The following is an 18,819-nucleotide window of genomic DNA, read 5'->3' as shown; positions in this document are numbered from 1 at the left end:
TGAGGCTTTTAATGGCTTGGTCACAACTTCTTTGTAAATGAAATTGATACAGACCTTTAGCAATAGCTTCTCCTATGATATTAATATGATGCTCATGAGAACAAATATCAGTCACGTCCCTTATCCACTTATCCATTGGCACTGCCCTTGCCTTTAATGGTCTATCTTTTTTTATATTCAGTATTCGAATTCTCAAACGAAAACTTCTCTACCAACACCTGCCTCTAGTCAGGGTCTGATACAGCCTTGTTCACAGCTGAAACCAATCTTTGCAAGAAATTCGATGGCTTGCCCAGAGCCCTGTTCAATCTTAGTAAATGAGGTGAATCTTTTCCCAAACTCTTCAACTTTATCCCAAACTCCTTTTTTTTAAGATTTATTTATTTCTTATTATTTCTACCTTATTCTGCCTGTTTGTCTGTATGCCAGAAGAGGACATGAGATCTCATTATAGATGGTTGTGAGCCACCATGTGGTTGCTGGTAATTGAACTCAGGACCTTCGGAAGAACAGCCAGTGCTCTTATCTCTGAGCCATCTCTCCAACCCTATCCCAAACTCTTAAAGCCACCAAGCAGCAGTCTTCTATAACAGCTTCATCAAATTTCATCTGTTTTTGTATATCAGAGTACCATCCTTCACCAAGCAACTGATCTTTGACAATATCCGTTCTCCTTGTTCTATTTCACTGCTCAGTATTTACAGCTTCTTCTCTCCACCATGTTAACCATTGTAACTGCTGGCCAGCCTCTAGCAGAGCTGTTACCAAACCCTTCCAATCTTGGGAAATAATTCTATGCTGGGTTGTCCAGTTACTTAGTATTTGCTTTACATAAGGCGAATGCAATGCATTCTCAGTCAAGTCAGGAGCAGCGGCACATACCTGTGACCCCAGCACCTGGGAGGCAGAGGCAGGCGGATCTCTGTAAGTTCTAGGCCAGCCTGGTCTACATAGTGAGTCCAGGACTGCTAAGACTACACAGAGAAACCCTGTCTCAAAAAACCACCTCAGATCTACCATTTCCATAGGACATCACACTATCTCATAATCAGGATCCCACCATTAGCAGGCACGTGCTGTGTGACTGCTGGGAAAATGGACGGTGATTTTGTATTGTAGGCCATCTCTCCTCTGGCTGTGCAGTTGGTTCAAGATCAGTCCTTTCAAAACCAGCTGTTTTCTTTAACTCCATTGCCCTGCATGGCCTCCTTCTCCATGCCTGACTACACATGTATCTCCCTGCCCTGCTCAGGACTTGAAACACAAGTGCACAGCATCAGTCTGGGGCACAATCTGCCTTCTAGCCCATAGCCCAGCTCGCAGTCGGTGGAGCATGAGACTCTCAATCGCAGGGTCGTGGACTCAAGCTCCAAACTGGGTGCTGCTTGTAGCTGGACTTTTGGCTACTTTATTGGATTCTTTTTCCTATCTCCGTATACCACCCCTATCCCTTCTAACCTCTCACACTAGGTAGGAGAGATAGAAGGTCAGAAGAAGAAGGGGACTTTGATATCGTTAGACTGCTTCCTGCTGATTATGGGCATCTAGTTCCTTGAGGTAGGGTTGATCTTCATCCTCAGGATAGCTCCACCAGGAACCAGCAATCCAGCAAGCAGTAACCAGCAACAGTAGCAGGAGCAAACAGCAACTAGCAATAGAAACACGGGAAGCAGCAGCAGCCTCTACAGAGCTCTTCTGACCCTCTTGGGGCTCTGGCATCTACATACCCTCTGAAGAGTCCCCAGAATTCCAAACATAAACTATCTTTAGCTGACAAAATCATGCCCCTGCTAGAGCATGAGGCAAATCATAGTCAACTGCTGTGGACAATTTAAATTAGCCCCATATCCCATACCTGGGATTGAAATAAAAATATATTCCACCAGATGGGGGGGAGGGGTGCACACCTTTGATCCCAGTACTCAGGAGGCAGAGGCAAGCAGATCTCTGTAAGTTCGAGGCCAGCCTGGTGGACAAATCAAGTTCCAGGACAGTTAGAGCTATACACAGAAACCTTGTCTCGAAAAACATATATATTCCTATAACATTTGTGTTTTAAAAGATACCAAAAATTCTCACTCCACATAACTGAAGATACATCTTTTGATCTGGCAAGGAAGTTCTCCTTGGAATATTCAATCAGGCTCATTGCCCTGTTAGCAGCAGCACAGTGCCTGGGGTACAGGGCATTCTTTTAAAATATGTGTTGAAAACTGGGCATGGTGGTGCATGCCTACCCTACTCTAGGGAGGCTGAGTCAGGAAGAGTTTCAGTGGAAGACCAACCAGGTCTTAAACTGGAAGAGCAAGGGATCCATAAACAAAAAAGGTAGGTTGAAGTGAAATTTCTGGTTTCCTTGAAGACTGAGGTTTTTTTTATATGATGTTTTGCCCAGGTTGGCTTGTGAGAGGGCAGGTTGTTTTGCTCTCTCATTTGAGAGGCGTGACTCTGCCTAGCTGAGAACATCTGTGGGTGGACTTCAAGGACAGGACATATATAAAAGGCCCATGCATAGTGAGAAGTCGCTTTTTGGATCGACATCATTGCACTGCTCTTTGTAGGTGGACACGACTTCACAGAGAGGAAAGTTCCAGAGAGCAAAGTTTCAGAGAGCTTCTCCAGGCAATCCAACCGAGTCTTGCTTGGTGTTGACCTTTGGATTGGACTGCTGGTACCCTGACGACTGGTAATCCCCTAACAACCCATCGACCCTAATCAGCAGGAAGTAGATAAAAGAGGACTACAGCCCTTTTCCCTCCTAATCTCCCACCTAAGGTTGCAGGGGGTTGAAAGGGAGGTAAAGGTGCTTAAGAACCCTAAATAAATTAGGTTTGGTGGAAAACCTAAGCCTACAGTGCGTTGGACATAGTGGCACACACTCTTAATCCCAGCACTTGAGAAGCAGAGGTAGGCAGATCTTTCAGAGTTCAAGACTAGCCTGGAAAATTGGCTTACTGGGTAAGAGCACTGTCAATTCTTCCAGAGGACTGGGATTTGGTTCCCAGTGCCCAAGGGGTAGCTCACAACCATCCAGGAAATCAAATGTCCTCTCCTGACCTTGTGTACACTAGGTATACATGTGGTATATATACATACACACAGAAAAAAACTCACACACACAAATCAATTAAAAAAAACAAAACCCCAAGTCTAAAAAGGTAAAAAATTGTTGGCAGAAACATTATCCAGCTGAATGGCTGGCAACAATACTGCTGGGACTTGTAATCATATTTTGTAGAGTTTGAGGCAGGTCAATTAATCCCCATACTTTAACTGGACAATTGTGGTTTCTATAATACCTATATTGTGGCAACTTTTTTTTTTTTTTTTAAGCCAAGACCCATAGTAACAAAGATAATATATATTCATGGGTTCTCCATTCACCGATCCAATCAGACTCAGTGGAAAAGAGGTTTAAAAATTCTGCATGTTTCCAACATGTACAGATGTTATTATTTTTTAGCATAGTATAACAATTGTTTGCATAGAGTTTACATCGTGTTAGGTATTATAAACTAGATGTTAAATTAGCACATGGGAGGACCTGCATGGGTTACATACATATACTACACTGATTATGCAGATGTAGAGGCTGAATAGCCAGTTGGAGGACAGCCTAGGACGGACCTTTTGGTAGTGAAAGTTGCGAGGGGGCTATGATCCAGTTTCATGGTTTGAGGTGTTCAAAGAATAAATAAGAAGTAATATTTCTTGTTCGTTTGTTTATGCCTGCTTCAAAGTGTTCTATGTGCACACCTGGTTCTTTCAGAGGCCAAAAGAGGGTCTCTGCTTTCCTGGTACTGCAACTACAGATGTCTGTGAGCCATCATGTGGGTGCTGGGAATTGAACCCGGGTCTTCTGCAAAAAAAGCAGAAAATCCTCTCTTTTGTTTCCTTTAAAGAATGTTTTTGTATTTCATTTGTTTTTAAGTATACTGGGTTAAGAGTCATTGCTGATCTTCAGAAGGACCGGGGTTTGGCTCCCAGTACCCGTGTGGCATCTCACGTCCAGTTCCAGAGGATCTGATGCCCTCTCTGGGCCTCCACGGTGCCTGCACGCAGGTGGTGCGCAGACACTCGGACCCTTAGGCACACACAGAAAATAAACCTTACCAAACAACAAACAAGCAAAAGCCTCCTCTCAGGATCAGCCCTGAGAGGAAACCCCGCTCAAGAGGCCAGCCTACGCCAGGCTGCGAGCAAGGGTTCAAGTCTCCATCAGGGCCTCCCGCTCCCGCCGCGGAGGACTAAGGCCGCGAGCTCCCGGATCTCCGCGGCCGCACCACCGCGTCCTCGTACCCCGGCGGGGCTGAGGACTGAATAACAGACGTTTTCCTGGCTCCCGGAAAACTCAACTCCTCAGGCGCAGGGCTCCCTCAGAGCAATTTCCGGTGCCCGTTGAAAGGACTCAGAGGAGCTTCCGGTGCCAGGAACCTAGCCCACCCAGGTGCCTCCGCGGCAAGCTCCACACCCATCGCCTTCTCGTCTCCGCCCACTTAAGTGGTCTAGGAAGTACAGTGGAAACAGAGTTAGGACTAGGCGACATCAAGGTTGGGTAGTCTACGCTTTTACAGGACCATCTTCACCTCCCGCCTCCCCGAAAGTTCCATTACAGTGACAGCGGAAGCAGTTTGAGGGCGGTGCTGAGGTTCCCGCGAAGACTTAGGAGCAAGGGGCGGGGTTTAGAACTCAATGCAACCTTTGATTGGTGGCTATCGTATTTCACCGCGGGTGGCTTCAGATCGGCACACGCGCAGTAGGAGGAAAACGCCCCAGAGAAGGCGGAACAGGGAATGGATACGCCCTCTTCCTCCTATTTACCTAGGTGTGCCGCTCAGGCTTCTGGGAATTGGAGTTCCTAGCAGGGCACCGCGCAGGGCTTGGGGCCGCGTTAGAGGAAGTTGGCAGCGCCTGCGCCCCGCTGTCAGGCCGGGTGGAGGACGCGCGCGCAACCCCTCTTTCTCTCCGCCCCCTCCCCCCGGAAGTTTCTGCTGGGCAACTGAAAAGGTGAGTCCAAGTACGTGCGCCTGATGAGAGCGAGAGTCCGGGCCCAGGGGAACCTCGACGCCTCCCGCTCGTCCTCGGTACCATGGCGAGGAGCCGCCCAGCCGACCAGCCTGTGACGTCACCGCAGGTGGGAGGCGGAGGCCGACCGAGGCTGTGGTTCCACGGAGAGCAGCCGCTTCCAGTGCGCGTCCGGGAGGCGGGGCGGCTGCCGCCTCGCCTCCGCGGTTACGTCGTCTCTGATTTCCTTTGGCTTGTGGGGCCCAAGTCCAGTCTGTTACCTAAGGAACTGTCAGTCCCGCACTTGGGAAGGACTCACGCCTTTGGTCCTCTGCCGTGCTGCGTTCTTAGAACAGGAGCATAGTTGAAGATACCAGGCTGATGTTAATAAGTAGGATAAGTGAAAACTATGGATGCGTAATAAACATAGACTTGAGTAGCATAGTCTGAACCGGCTTTGCGACCTTGGGTAGAAGACCTCAGCACTCGGATCCCCTAGTTTCTTCCAGCCGCACGTATCGAGCACTTACTGTATGTAAGGATCTGTGCAACAGACGCGTGTCAAACGCGTGAGCTACCCCTTTTCCCAGGGTAGCTCTGATCACTAATTGTAGTGATGTCTAAAATGGTGTCTTATACCAAGAATCCTCTAACTCAGGAGGCTGAGGCAAGAGGATTTTGGAGAGTGGTGAGTTCCAGGACAGCCTAGCATGAACTACAGAGTGACACTCTGTCTCAGTAACGAAAGCTGCATGTGGTGATATGTGCCAGTAAGCTCAGCATTTGGAAGGTTGAGACAGGAGGATCAGAAGTTCAAGGTCAACGTGGGCTGCAGGAGACCCTATCTAAAAAAAATAAATTTAAGCCCTGCTCAGGGGCTGGAGAGGTGGCTCAATGTTTGAGTGCTTACTGCTCTTGCGGAGGACTCAGATTGGTTCCCAGTTCACAACTGCCTGTAACTGCAATTGCAGGGGATCAGTGCACCGGCCTTCATGGGCACTTGCATCACGTGCTCATACCCACAGGCACACACACACAAGATTAAAGATCATGAAGGTAAATATTTTTAAGTCCTGCACAACTACTTTACATTCTGAGGTTGATTGGGATGCCGGACAGAAAGTGAAGTAAATTGTGTAATAATATGCCTCTGTGGTGCTTTACTACGTGTTTGCATTCCAGAATGTTCTGGACAATGAAAGGCTTTCTCTGCTTGCAAGTCACACGTGGTGCATGCTGACCTGCTTGAGCTCCTTTGCTCATAGCTCACAAACAGAACTGTGTAGTTGTTTATCATCATCAGGGATGGTGATGCCCTAGTTATAGGCTCTGTGTGTGCCACGTATTTGCAGGTACCTGGAGAGGCCAGAAAAGGGTGTCAGATACCCTGGAGCTGAAGTTACAGGTGGTATGAGCTGTCCATCAGACTGGGCTTCTGGAGACTGAATTTGGGTCCTCTGGAAGAACAGTATGCATTCCAGATCACTAAACAGAATACTTTCTAAATCACTAAGACATTTGGCCTTCTCTCAAAACTGACTTTAAATGGACCCTCATGACCACTGTTTTGATAACAAACCACAGGAACAAGGTGAAGAAGCTGATACTCTTTATATAAAGCTAGGATGTGACTGCAGTGGACGAGGGAGAGATGACAGCCTAGGCTGGCGACAGGGTGGTGGATAGAGGCTAAATGCTTAAAAGCCTGCCGTTACCTGGCTCCGTTCCATGCTGTCCAACAGCTTGCGTGGGAACCTGTGAGTATATTCTGATCTGAAGCTAAGAACCCAGTGCATTTCTTCCTGTTGACTTTATACCTTAGTGCCAGGTTGTACTGGTAGTGGTGCACACCTGAAATCCCAGCATTTAGGAAGTAGGAACAGGAGGATCAGAAGTACAAGGCTAGTCTGGGCTACATGAAAATTTATCTCAAAACTAAAATGAGTCTTACATGAAAGGATGAATGAATGGGTATTTAGGTAACATTTACTGGCTATTTGTCCAGTGCCCAATAAATGTTAGCCAGTACCTATCACTTGTGAAATGATCCCCAGTCAGTATCTCCCTCATTGTTCGTTTCCAGGCTGTTGTCAAGATGGAGTGTCTAACCCAGTAATCCAAGGACCAAATGCTGAGTCCACACAGGTACCATTGCCTCAGAGACCCATCTCCTACCAACAGCCGACCCCTACTGTCTCTTCTCAGTGGCTGCAGGTGAACCTCCTTACCCTTTGATCCAGGGTGTGGCAAGGCTCACCTAGTAAGGCAAATGCTCCCTTCCTTCGTTTCCCTAGTAACTACTTTGTAATTTCAGGTTTTTCCACCTGTGCTCCAGTACCCAAAATAACGACCCTGAGACTTTGCACTATTTATGAATAGATTACTAGGCCATGTACTTTGGCTTGTTCTCCAGCTAGCTCACAACTTATTTTACCCATTTATTTTATTCTGTGGGTTCCATATGGCTGCTTACCCCTCCTCAGTTTCATGTGTCCATCTTCCTCAGAGTCCAGGAAGAATCTCTCTCTCTCTCTCTCTCTCTCTCTTGTGTTTTTGAGATAGGGTTTCTCTGTGTATGTAGCCTTGGCTGTCTTGGGCTGGCTTTGTAGACCAGGCTGGCCACAAACTTACAGAGATCTGCCTGCCTCTGCCTCCCTATGTGCTGGGATTACAGGCATGTGCCACTGTGCCCTGGCTCTCTTGTCTCTATCTTAGAGTTCATCTCTTTCTCCTGGAACTCCCACCTCCTATTTCCTGTCTCAGCTAATAGGCCATCAGCTTTTTATTTACAAGTGATACAGTACATAAGATGTTCTCTCTATATTCCGCCTTTTAGTCCAGTAAAGTGCTTTCTCTTATTATAAACTATAAACAAGAACAAGATGAAATGATTATGAAAACTCTCAGGTAAGAATTACAGTCACAAAGTCCAGTCCATTTGTATTGGGCAGTGTTGGAGAAAGTACTGTCTATCTTATCTTGGCAACCTTAGAGATTTGTACTTAAATTATTCTCTATTATAGTTTGTATTTATCAACCTAAAAATATCTACTTAGCCTAAAACTATCTTTTTAAAACAATTTTCTTAAATCCTAAACAACTTAAGCTTAATCTGAGACTATAACTATCTAGTCTTCAACCCCATCAGAGACTTGAGAAGGAAAAAAAAAAGTATTGCCTATATATGCAGGAAGTACAAAGCAAGCAGATTCCAAAATAGAGAAATGACAGAGACAGTTGGCTGTCTAAACAGTCACCCAAGATTCTTCAGCAATGTTAGGGCATCATCTTCAGCCTTCTGGTACAATATATGACAGACTTTTCTGTGAAGCAGGAATTATAAAGGACCTCCTACTTTGTCTTGACAAAGCTCAGCAGTTGACTTCTTTGTGTCCTGTTTGTTCACAGCGTGGACAGCATGCTGTCTGCAGTTAAAGCAGGGACGGTTTTTCTTCTAGTGACTAGCTTACCACATTGAGGCAAACTCCATATGGAGGTTCTTCGATGCTCATCATCTTCTTTGAAGTAGAATGGGGATGCTGCCAGAAGCAAACGTGTTTCACTGGTCAAGAAAGCCTTTTATTAAACATCTTTAAATGCCATATTCTGTAGATCTCTGAGGGTTTTGAAGACCACCTGTCTGAAGTACATCTGAATAGGCAAACATTACTTGTTTCTAGCTATTACTATCTGTTCAGCGTAGGAAACATATTTCTGTAATTAACTAAACTAGTATCTAGCATGCCCATGAGTTTGATTGATTGCTAACTTGCACTACTTAATTATCTAAAGAGTTTGTAATAACAACTTTCAAAAGAAGTAGAATATCACATTGCATTGTTAAATGAGTTGCATAGGTACAATTACCTTATACAAGAGTTGAAATATATATACATAGTACATTGTGATAAAAATAACCTTAATTTTGTATCAATATACGAAGATCTATACCAGTGTAAGATTTTTAGCTACTAGTAGCTCTATAGCTTAAGAATAGATTCAGTAATCTACTCTTTTATCCTGTTATTCCTATATCCTCCTTTTTTTCTTTTCATCCTCTCTCCTTCCCTTTCCCCTTAACACTAGATAAGAGGGAAAGGATAGAGGAAAGAAAATGAAAGAGAGAAATCACTGAGTGTAAGTTCCTATACCTTGTTACTTCCCTGAACAAGACCATTTAACAACTGTAACCAACAGAATGACCAAAAACCACCCACCCCATTTTTTGGGAAATGGGATTGTCTGAGAGAAATGTTTTCCTTTTTTGGAGCCCCAAGAAAATTGGGATATTGGCCAGTCTAGAACAGCCAGGCTACACAGTCTTGCCCCCTTGTCTGGGGAGTAAGGGGGGGGGGGGCGGGTGGTGGTTAGCTGTAACATTTGTCCGGTCTCTGTGTTTTGAAAGTGCATGGCTTAATTGAAATATATGATTCTGAGTAATATAGCTAGCCATTTTAAGTTGTTTTGGATGCAGATTTTTAAGAAAACAGCTACTGAGGCAGTCTGTGATTGGATAAAGCAGGATGCTGGAATATGTCTCAGCATCTTCAAAGTTGAATCCTTTCAGGGCTGCTCCAACTTCCTTGGTGTATGGTCCTTCTGTCCTATAAACATATAAACTTTCACAGGTAATATACATTTTGTACAAACACAAGTATGGAATGTGGAGTGTGCACAATTTAGTTGCAGATTATTCTCTGCCCTTTGTTTGAGCAGGTGAGAGGCATCTGTCTTTCTTTTTAAGCCAGTCTGGACTGAATAACCAAACTGTAGTACAAACTTTCATCTATGCCATATGAAAGAATGGCATGATAAGTCCTGAGGACTCTTTAGCCAACAAAATTTATTGGCTAAGCAATATTAAATAAAGTCCTGCCTGGTACACCAGAGCTGTTCCCATGTAGAAAGATCAGCAAATTATGTTACTTATTTTGTTGTCCTTCTTTCTTTCCTTCCTTCTTTCTTTTTCTTTCTTTCCCCAAGATTTTCAAGGGATAGCGCCTGGACATGTCTGATTTTTATCAATTTGGATGGAATCTGTGTTGTTTCTTCTGTTGAAACAATGACAAAACCTCTCCTCCAACACAATACACTTCCAGCTTTCCATTCTGAGGTTATCACTTATATAGGCTGATCTACTTTAGCAGTCCTTTCTAAAATCCAGTCTTTTTCAACAGCTATGTTATCTGTCTCATTGGAATTTACAATTTTGTTTGTTTTGATTTTGGTTTTTCGAGACACATTTCTCTGTAGAGCCCTGGGTGTCCTGGACTTGCTTTGTAAACCAGGCTGTCCTCAAACTCACAGCAGTCCAACTGCCTCTGCCTCCCTGAGTGCTGGGATTAAAGGCGTGTGCCACCATGCCTGGCTTTCAACATTTACAACATTTAAATTCAATAAAGTATTATTTAATCTGTCACTGGGAGAGCCCATAAGTATTTTCTTTAAAGTCATGTTAGGTTTTTAATACTTGCTTGTCCTGTAAGATTATGAAATGTACTTGTAACATCTTTTATGTCGTAATGTCTAAAATAATGTTGCACTTTATTAAGTACATATGTTGCAGCATCATGAGCTTCAGTCTGTAAAGGCATTTTGTTGTGGTGGTAGTGCTGTTTTGGTTTGGTTTTTTGAGACAGGGTTTCTTTGTGTAGCCGTGACTGTCCTGAAACTCACTCTGTAGAACAGGCTGGCCTTGAACTCACAGCCATCTCTGCCTCTGCCTCTGCCTCCTGAGTGCTGGGATTAAAGGGGTGTGCAACCATTGTCCGGCTTACAGCCATTTCTAAGATAGCCATCATCTCTAATAAATCATCTCTTTTAGAAAATTTTTAAAAGATTTATTTATTTATTATTTATATAGCATTCTGCCTGCATGTGTGCCTGCATACCCAAAGAGAGCACCAGATCTCACTATAGATGGTTGTGAGCTACTATGTAGTTGCTGGGAATTGAACTCAGGACCTTTGGAAGAGCAGCCAATGCTCTTAACCTCTGAGCCAACTCTCCAGCCCCTCTTTTAGAAATCAAGGCAAAAAAGTCCATTTGAATCTTGAATATGAATCTATGGTACATGTTTTAGTTTTCTAAACTCTGTAAGAAGAAATATATAAGCTATTGTATGACATTGCTCTAAGGTGATATTGAACAGAATCTGTATTTAAAATTTTTAATATAGACCTTCATCTAGTAATTGATTCTTGACAATATAAATGTATCTAGTCTGATTCTGATGTTAATAGCTGAGGCCTCTTTTAGAGCATCTCAGTGGGCTGCCGTTCTGTAATCTCGTCACAAGGTGGCAGTGTAGACTTAGATTGGATTTCTCTGACGCGCCTTTATTCTGATTGAAAGAATTCTGTAATCTCTTCTGTGGCCTCCGTTCGAGCATTTAATGTTTTAGTCTTTTTCTTTTCTAAGTTTGTTTTCTTTTGATCTCTCTTAAAGAGGCTATATAAAATTGTAATCGTTACTGAAAAAAATTGTTTTTATACTGATAAGCAAAATAAATCATACAGGATCCAGATACATTGTATCATTGTATTTTCTATTTTTAACACAGAAAACAGTTTTCTTTTTAATCTCTCTCTCCTTTATTATTTTCCAAGTATCTTACCAAGTCTGTTGACTTTTCCCCGTTTCCTGACGTTTCAAAATGTCTGTAGTTGGCGTCTGCCAAGTCTCCCTGCTGGCTCTTGATGCTGACCCCTTAAGGTTGCTCTCTCGCTTGCTCACTTTCGCTCTCTGCCCAGTCTCCATGGTGTCAGCTTTAGCCATGTGGACTCAGATTACACTGCAGTTTCCCACAAGCCGCCTAGTTCTCTTCAACATGCTCTCTGAACCATCTCTGGAACCGTGCTGTGCTCGGGAAAGCTGCCGCTGCCGTGCCCTGAGGCTCCAGTTCCAGGCTCTACCTGTTCTCACAGGCCCCTGTCGCCCAGTGCCGATATATAAAATATTCAGCAGGGTCTTTTTAATTTAGGGAACCTCTTTCCATCCAGGAGTTCTCAGGGTCTAAGCCTGGATTCCAAAAGGCCATAAGTTAGGCACTATTTTTAACTGCAGGTGTTTCCACTCGTGCCCCAGCTCCTGAAATAATAACTGAGACTTTATTATTTATGAGGATGAATAAGTGCCTAGGCCATAAGCTTTGGTTCTGTCCCTGACCTAGCATGTAACTTACTTTACCCGTTTATCTATGCCACGTGTGCCACATTGCTGGTTACCTCTCCTCAGTTTCACGCCTCCGTCTTCATCTCTCACCTTTTTCTATCTCAGAGTTTATCTCTTTCTCCCAGAACTCCCACCGCGTAGTTCTTGCCTCAGCTGATAGGCCATCAGATTTTTATTGACTGGTGATGCTTCCATACAATAACAAGAGATTCTCTCCACAGCTGAGGGAATGGGCCTAACATGGATTTACCACCACCAAAGTTCAGGATGGTGGTGATACCTGTTATCCCAGAAATCAGCAGATGGATTGAGGTTAGCCTGGCCTGTACTGCAAGGTCCTGTATGATGGTTAATATTATCAGCCTGACTGGTAGTCACGATAGACCAGCCTCTGAGCATGCATGGGGGAGGGGTTTCCTAGACTCTGATCTTTGAGATGGGAAAATCTACGCAGGATGTGGGTGGCAGCATTCTTTGGGTCAGGGTCCTAGACTGTATTAACAGAAGAAGGAGCTGAACTCTAAGCATTCATCTTTCTCTGCTCCCTGTGGGTAGGACGTGAGTGGCCATTTAAAGCTGCTGCTGCCCTGACTTCTGCCCTGACGGACTGTACGCTTGAACTGTGAGCCATAAGTTGCTTCTATCTGGATATTTTATCACAGCAACAGCAAAAGTAATTTACACACCATTTCTCAACAAAAGACATGCTTACATACAGTTCACATACGTAAAACTACCAGAGGTTTCCAAACAATTTTATATAAGAAGTTAAGTGAGGGGGGTGGGGACTGGAGAGATAGCTCAGAGGTTAGGAGCAGTGGCTGCTCTTCCAAAGGTCTTGAGTTCAATTCCCAGCAACCGCATGGTGGCTCACAACCATCTGTAATGAGATCTGGCGCCCTCTTGTGGTGTGCAGGCACACATGCAGGCAGAACACTGTATACATAATAAATAAATCTTTAAAAAAATAAAAAAGAAGTCAAGTGGAGTGTTATTACTCAGTTCAGGCTGTGCAATGCCACAGTAACAAACAGCCCCAGTCTCTCCCTGATAACAGCTCTGGACAACTGTCCAGAGTCACCACCTAAGCTTCAAGTTTGTCATTACCTGAAAAAAAAAAAAAAAGGAAAGAAAAAGGAAAGGCAAAAAAACCACTTCCCCAGTATTTATGCCTTTGTCAAAACAGATGTGATCGTTCAAGTGAAGTGTGACATGCCCCAACAGATCAATGTGTTTGAATACACTTCTCCAGCTGGGGGCACTGTTTTGTGAGATCTTGGGGCATGCAACTTAGAGAGTGGACACAAGGCTGCAGACATGGGTCTCCGGCTGCAGCTCTCCACTTCCTGGCTGAAGGAGCTGTGACCAGTCAAAGCCGTTATGTTCCCAGTGCCACAGCCATGAGGTTCGCTCAGGCTTCTCCCGTGCACTCCCTGCCTTTGTGGACCTGAACCAGGAGCCAAAGTAATTTGTATATTCATTTGTTTATATTTATTTATTTATTGTACATATATACAGAAGCCGAGTAACCAAAATGGCTGGATTATACAGGGAAGAGCAGCTGGGGAAGGACAGGAAGCTTGGGGCTCAGGTTGTTCGGAGTAGCAGTCCTGGTATGCCAGCAGGATGATTCTGTACCAGGTCCTGAGAGATGCTGAGCAAGCAGCTAGTGTCTGCTCTGCTGTGTTAAATAGGCACTGCAGTTAGTCATTAATCCTGAGAAGATCTAACACTTTCTTCATTAATTGTTGATATGAGAAGGCCCAGCCCACTGTGGGTAGGTGCCACCCATAGGCAGGTGGTCTTTGGTTGCTTAAGAAAGCAGGTTGAGCCGGGCGTGGTGGCACATGCCTGTGATCCCAGCACTTGGGAGGCAGAGGCAGGAAGGTTGCTGTGAGTTTGAGGCCAGCCTGGTCTGCAGAGTGAGTCCAGGGCAGCCAAAGCTACACACAGAGAAACCCTGTCTTGAAAACAAAAACCAAACAAGAAAAATCAATCCATGGGACGGCAGCCAGTGTGCAGCACCCTCCATGTCCTCTGCTTCAGTTCCTGCTTCCAAGTTGCTGCTTGAGATTCTGCCCTGACTTCCCTCCATGTAACTGTAGGGCGACATAAGCCCTTCCTCCCAAGCTGCTTCTGGTCATGGTGTTTATCACAGCAGCAGAAAGCGAGCTTGACGTGTGTGGTGTGGGTGAACGAGGTGCATATCGAGGGCAGAGAACAGCTTGACTGAGCTTCCCCCAGTGTGTGGGAGCCAGAGACAGCTCCGATTGTTGCCAGTGCTTTAAGCACTGAGCCAGAGGCTCACAGCCTGAGGGTCTTGACCCCTTCAGGCATCAGACCCTTTCCCCAGGGTTGCGTAGCAGATATCCACGTTAAAATTCATAACAGTAGCAAAATTACAGTCATGAAGTAGCAACAAAATAATTTTATGGCTGGGGGTCACCACAGCCTGAAGAACTGCATTAAAGGGGAGCAGCATCAGGAAGGTGGAGGACCACTACACTTGCCAGCCTTGTGAGCCTTCCTTGAGTTTTTTCTGTGGGTTATTCTGTCACAGCAATCAGGAAAGGAGTCGGTGATGCAACAAATGTCTGATGGAATGTTGTCACCAGCATTGCCAGCTGGGCCTGCTAATCTCTGGGGAAGGCAGCAGGGTCTGAGCAACAGTCTTTGCAGCCGAGCACGGTACATAGCGCCATGGCCGACCTTAGCCATGGCGAAACTTCTGTGCTGCCACTGCCCAGTGGAAACTACTTTTTCCTCTCCGCCGAGCCATCTCTCTGGAGGGCTGTGGCTTTCAAAGGCGAGTGCCGGAATTCAGTAAGTCATTAGGAGGAAAACACAGATTCTGAGATTCCAGTATGGAAAGATGAGAGGGAAGCGCAGAAACCTCAACTAACAGGAGCTGGGAGTGTGGCCCAGTCGGGCAGTCGGGAGAATCCTCACCCACAGTGTGCTCAGGGTCCCTTTTGTTGCTGTGACAAATAACTCTAGCCAAATGACACTTCCCAGGCACACTCCATCACTGAGGGAGCCAGAGCATGAACTTGACTCAGAAAGTTTGGAGGGACACTGCTTGCTGGCTCGTGCACATCTGGCTTTCTTACACATCCCAGGACAATCTACACAGGCAGTGGTGCTGCCTGCAGTGAGCTGGTCCTGCCACATCAAGGTAATCCCCCAAACGCAAATCTGGTCTGAACAGTTCCTCCGTTGAAGCTCTCGAGTGATTCTAGGCTGTGTAAAGTTGACAGTTAAAGCTAACCAAGACTCCAAGCAAGAATAACGACCTGAGTTCAGCCCTCAGAACTCACAGAAAAACGTGGGTGTGATGGTGTACACCTGTAATCCTAGCACTGGGGAGTCAGAGACAGGGGGATCACTAGGTTGACAAGCCACCAGCCAGTGAGAGGCACTGTCTCAAGAAACAAGTGGGTGGTGCCTGGGGAGCAGTCCAAGCCTGACGGCTGGCCCCCATACACACGCGCACTCCCACTGCAGCTCTGTTGATGGCAGCTTTCTGATTCCTGTCACCTCCCTTTCTGTGTTGCAGCATGAGCTCCTGTCCAGTCTGTGGCAAAAGTGTCAAAGTATCCTTCAAGTTCTGCCCTTACTGTGGCAAGGCCCTGTCTGTAGAGAAGCATGGAGCCGCCCAAACTGGCATTATGCCTCTTGTGTCATCCTTTCGAGGTAGGAACCAGGAAAGTCCTAACCAGGCCTGCAGTTTCTTACAGCTTCTATAGTGTCTGCCATTGGATTGTAACCCCTGTCTGTGTAACTGTCGGAGGGTGGTCTCTGGGTCTCATGAACACAGAAGGGAAGTTTGTGTTGCAGCTAAGCATGTTTGCAGAAACAGAGGTAGCTATGGGGACACAAACAGTTTGACTGGATAGCTGTGTCAGCCATTTCTCAGAGGAAGGATGTGCAGCTGCAATGAGCGGGAACACAGAAAGCTGAACTCAGTAAACTGTAGCCATCTCCTCTTTACGACGTCCTAGTGCCTCGGCAGACCCTAGTGCGCGGCAGTAGTTGGGTTATGTTGGCTGCATATCAAAACACTTGCGTGTATAGTGTATGTATTTTTCTTCAAAGGCCATGGCTTCTCTGGTTCTTTTCAGATGGCAGTTGTCAACCGTCATGCTACTGGGTTGTCACGTGGCATGACATCTGCTGCCAGGTATGGTCGCCTGTGCCTGTGAACAGCTTTCAAACACTTGGGAAGCTGAGGCAAGAAAATCACCATGAGTCTGAGTCCTAAGCTATAGAGTGAGATCCTGTCTCAAGAATTAAAAAATGGAGGGGGGGGGGCGGGCTAGAGACATGTCTCAGTCATTAAGAGCACTTAAAAGAATAAAATGGGCTGGAGGGATGGCTCAGTGGTTAAGAGCACTGCCTGCTCTTCCAAAGGGCCCAGGTTCAATTCCCAGCATCCACATGGCAGCTCACAACTGTCTGTAATGCCAGTTCCAAGGGATCTGACACCTTCACACAAATGGACATAAAATAAAGTTAAGTAAAAAATAAAAATATTTTTAAAAAGAATAAAACAAAAATAATTAAAAGACAAATAATTGCAAAGCATGTTTAATAGAAGGGAATAAAAGTGCTTTAAATACACATATATAAAAGCATATATGTACATACATAATTATTTACAATAAGAAGCTTAGAGTATGCTTTAAATGGCAAACTAGACACAGCTGGAAAGGGAATTCATGAAGTAGAGCTGGAGAATTTAGTCAAAAGCTGGACACAGTGGCACATAACTGTAATCACAGCACTTTAGAGGCCTAGGAAGGAGAAGTAATCTTGAGTTTATAGACCAATCTAAGCCATATAGCAAGTCTCTCTCCCTCCTCCTTTCTCCCTCCACCCTCTTTGTTTGAAGCAGGGTTTCTCTGTGTAGCCTTGTCTGTCCTGGACCTTGTTCAGTTGATCAGGCTGGCCTTGAACCTCAGAGGTCCACCTGCCTCTCCCTCCTGAGTGATGGGATTAAAAGTGTGTGCCACCATTGCCCAGCTGAAAAACCTTGTATTAAACAAACAAAAACATTGCTGAACCAGTGAGATAGATCAAAGGATGAAAGTGCTTACAGTACAAACCTGATGAATTGAGTTCAGTCCCTAGAAGTCACAGTGCAGAGAGAGCTGATTCCCAGAAGTTGTCATTTGACTTCCATGTGTGCACCATAGCATGCTCTCTCTCTCGCTCATGCTCTCTCTTGCTCACTCACTCTCTTTCTCACACACCACACAATGATAATAAATTAAAATTTTCAAAAAAGAAATTTCTTAGAAGACAGCAGAAAGACAAGTGATGAAAAAGCTAGGCATGGTGGCACATGCCTTTAATCCCTGCATGAGGGAGGCAGATCCCTGTGAATTCAAGGCCAGGCTGCTCTACGAAGTGTGTCCAGAACTGCCACAGCCATACAGAGAAAGAAAAAAAGTACACGAGACAAGTGATGGAAGATGTAAAAAGAGGCTAGGGCTAGTGGAGGAGAGATAAGCAGGAAAAAGGAACATTTGCTCAGTGGGCAGCGGAGACCACAGGGCTAGCCTGTGAAGGTCAACGGAAAGCGTATGTCTGACTCTCAGCACAGAGTTCTGGTTTTGCTGTGCCTGGAAGGACCTTCCGAACTCTAATCTGTGTTTGGTTCACTTTTAGGCTCGAGGAGAGAGCTGAACTCCAGTTCTGAAACCTCTCCCAAGAAAGTGAAATGGTCACACACTGTCACTTCTCTCTCACCCTCCCTCCACTCTGACTGTGGCAGTTCTGAGTCTGAAGATACCTTGAGTTCTCCTGAAAGAGCCACAGGTGAGAGCTGGTTCTTGAACATGTCTGGATGGGGCAAAGATGGATCATTTGACAAGCTGGTGACAAGGGCTGGAGAGATGGCTCAGCAGTTAAGAGTGCTTGCACTCAAGCTCACTTCCCAGTATCTATATCTGAAAACTCACAAGGATCTGTCACTCCAGCTCCTGGAGCTCCAAAGCTCTCTTCTATCCTCCACAGGTCTACACTCATGTGAAAATACCCAGCCCCCACACAAACATATATACATAATTACAAATAATCTAAAAATTACACAGGGTTTGAGAAATAGCTACTGCTGTTCCAACTGAAGTGTCAGCCAGTCATCCCTGCTTGGAACCTCTTCCCAGTGTCTCTTTCTTATTCATCCCCACAGGAACCATCATTATGCCCCCTATGGGCCCTCTGCCTTGACTCTCACCACTCCACAAATTTAACGCCTATTTTACATCTGCTATCATTTGTCATTCTGTGTGTTTTCTAGACAACTTCTTTGTTTTTGATTCAGGCTCTCATTATATAGCCTAAGCTGACCTGGAACTCACGGTAGTCCTCCCGGTTTAGCCTTTTAAGTACTGGGATTATAGGCACATATCATCACATTCAGTTTTTTAGTAATTTTTCATCTTTATCTTCCAGTTCACAAATTCTTTCTCCAGTAATGTCTGTTCTGACATTTAAACCAAATACTGTTTCTGACTCCATGTCCCAGTAAACAGAATAGCCACTTGAGTGAGTCCACCTCTAAACCCTGCTAATCCATTCCCTCAGACCAGTTTGCCATCTCCTGTTGCCTGCCATACTCTCCCATTCTCACCATTTAGA

At 45.2% G+C, this 18,819-nt stretch overlaps 1 protein-coding gene across 18 annotated transcripts in view; it reads left to right on the top strand.

The window, feature by feature from the left end:
* Nucleotides 1-4,845: 4,845 nt before the first annotated feature.
* Nucleotides 4,846-18,819, top strand: part of Vrk3 (VRK serine/threonine kinase 3) — a 41,146-nt gene continuing 27,172 nt past the window's right edge. For 4 of the 18 annotated variants that reach the window (XM_060379675.1, XM_060379670.1, XM_060379658.1 and 1 more), the window contains exons 1-3: nucleotides 7,196-7,218; nucleotides 15,734-15,870; nucleotides 17,848-17,997. In XM_060379675.1, the coding sequence (XP_060235658.1) occupies nucleotides 15,735-15,870; nucleotides 17,848-17,997 (286 nt within the window). In that variant the 5' untranslated portion in view covers nucleotides 7,196-7,218; nucleotide 15,734. Of the gene's footprint in view, nucleotides 5,008-5,032; nucleotides 5,135-7,087; nucleotides 7,219-15,192; nucleotides 15,353-15,733; nucleotides 15,871-17,847; nucleotides 17,998-18,819 lie in introns of those variants that run through there. The other 14 variants (XM_060379685.1, XM_060379652.1, XM_060379688.1 and 11 more) reach the window with 12 other exon arrangements.

The sequence above is a fragment of the Meriones unguiculatus genome, chromosome 1, assembly GCF_030254825.1.
Source record: "Meriones unguiculatus strain TT.TT164.6M chromosome 1, Bangor_MerUng_6.1, whole genome shotgun sequence".
In the NCBI taxonomy this organism is placed as follows: domain Eukaryota; kingdom Metazoa; phylum Chordata; class Mammalia; order Rodentia; family Muridae; genus Meriones; species Meriones unguiculatus.
The sequence above is the reverse complement of the archived record's forward strand: the minus strand, read 5'-3'. Positions and strand labels throughout refer to the sequence as shown.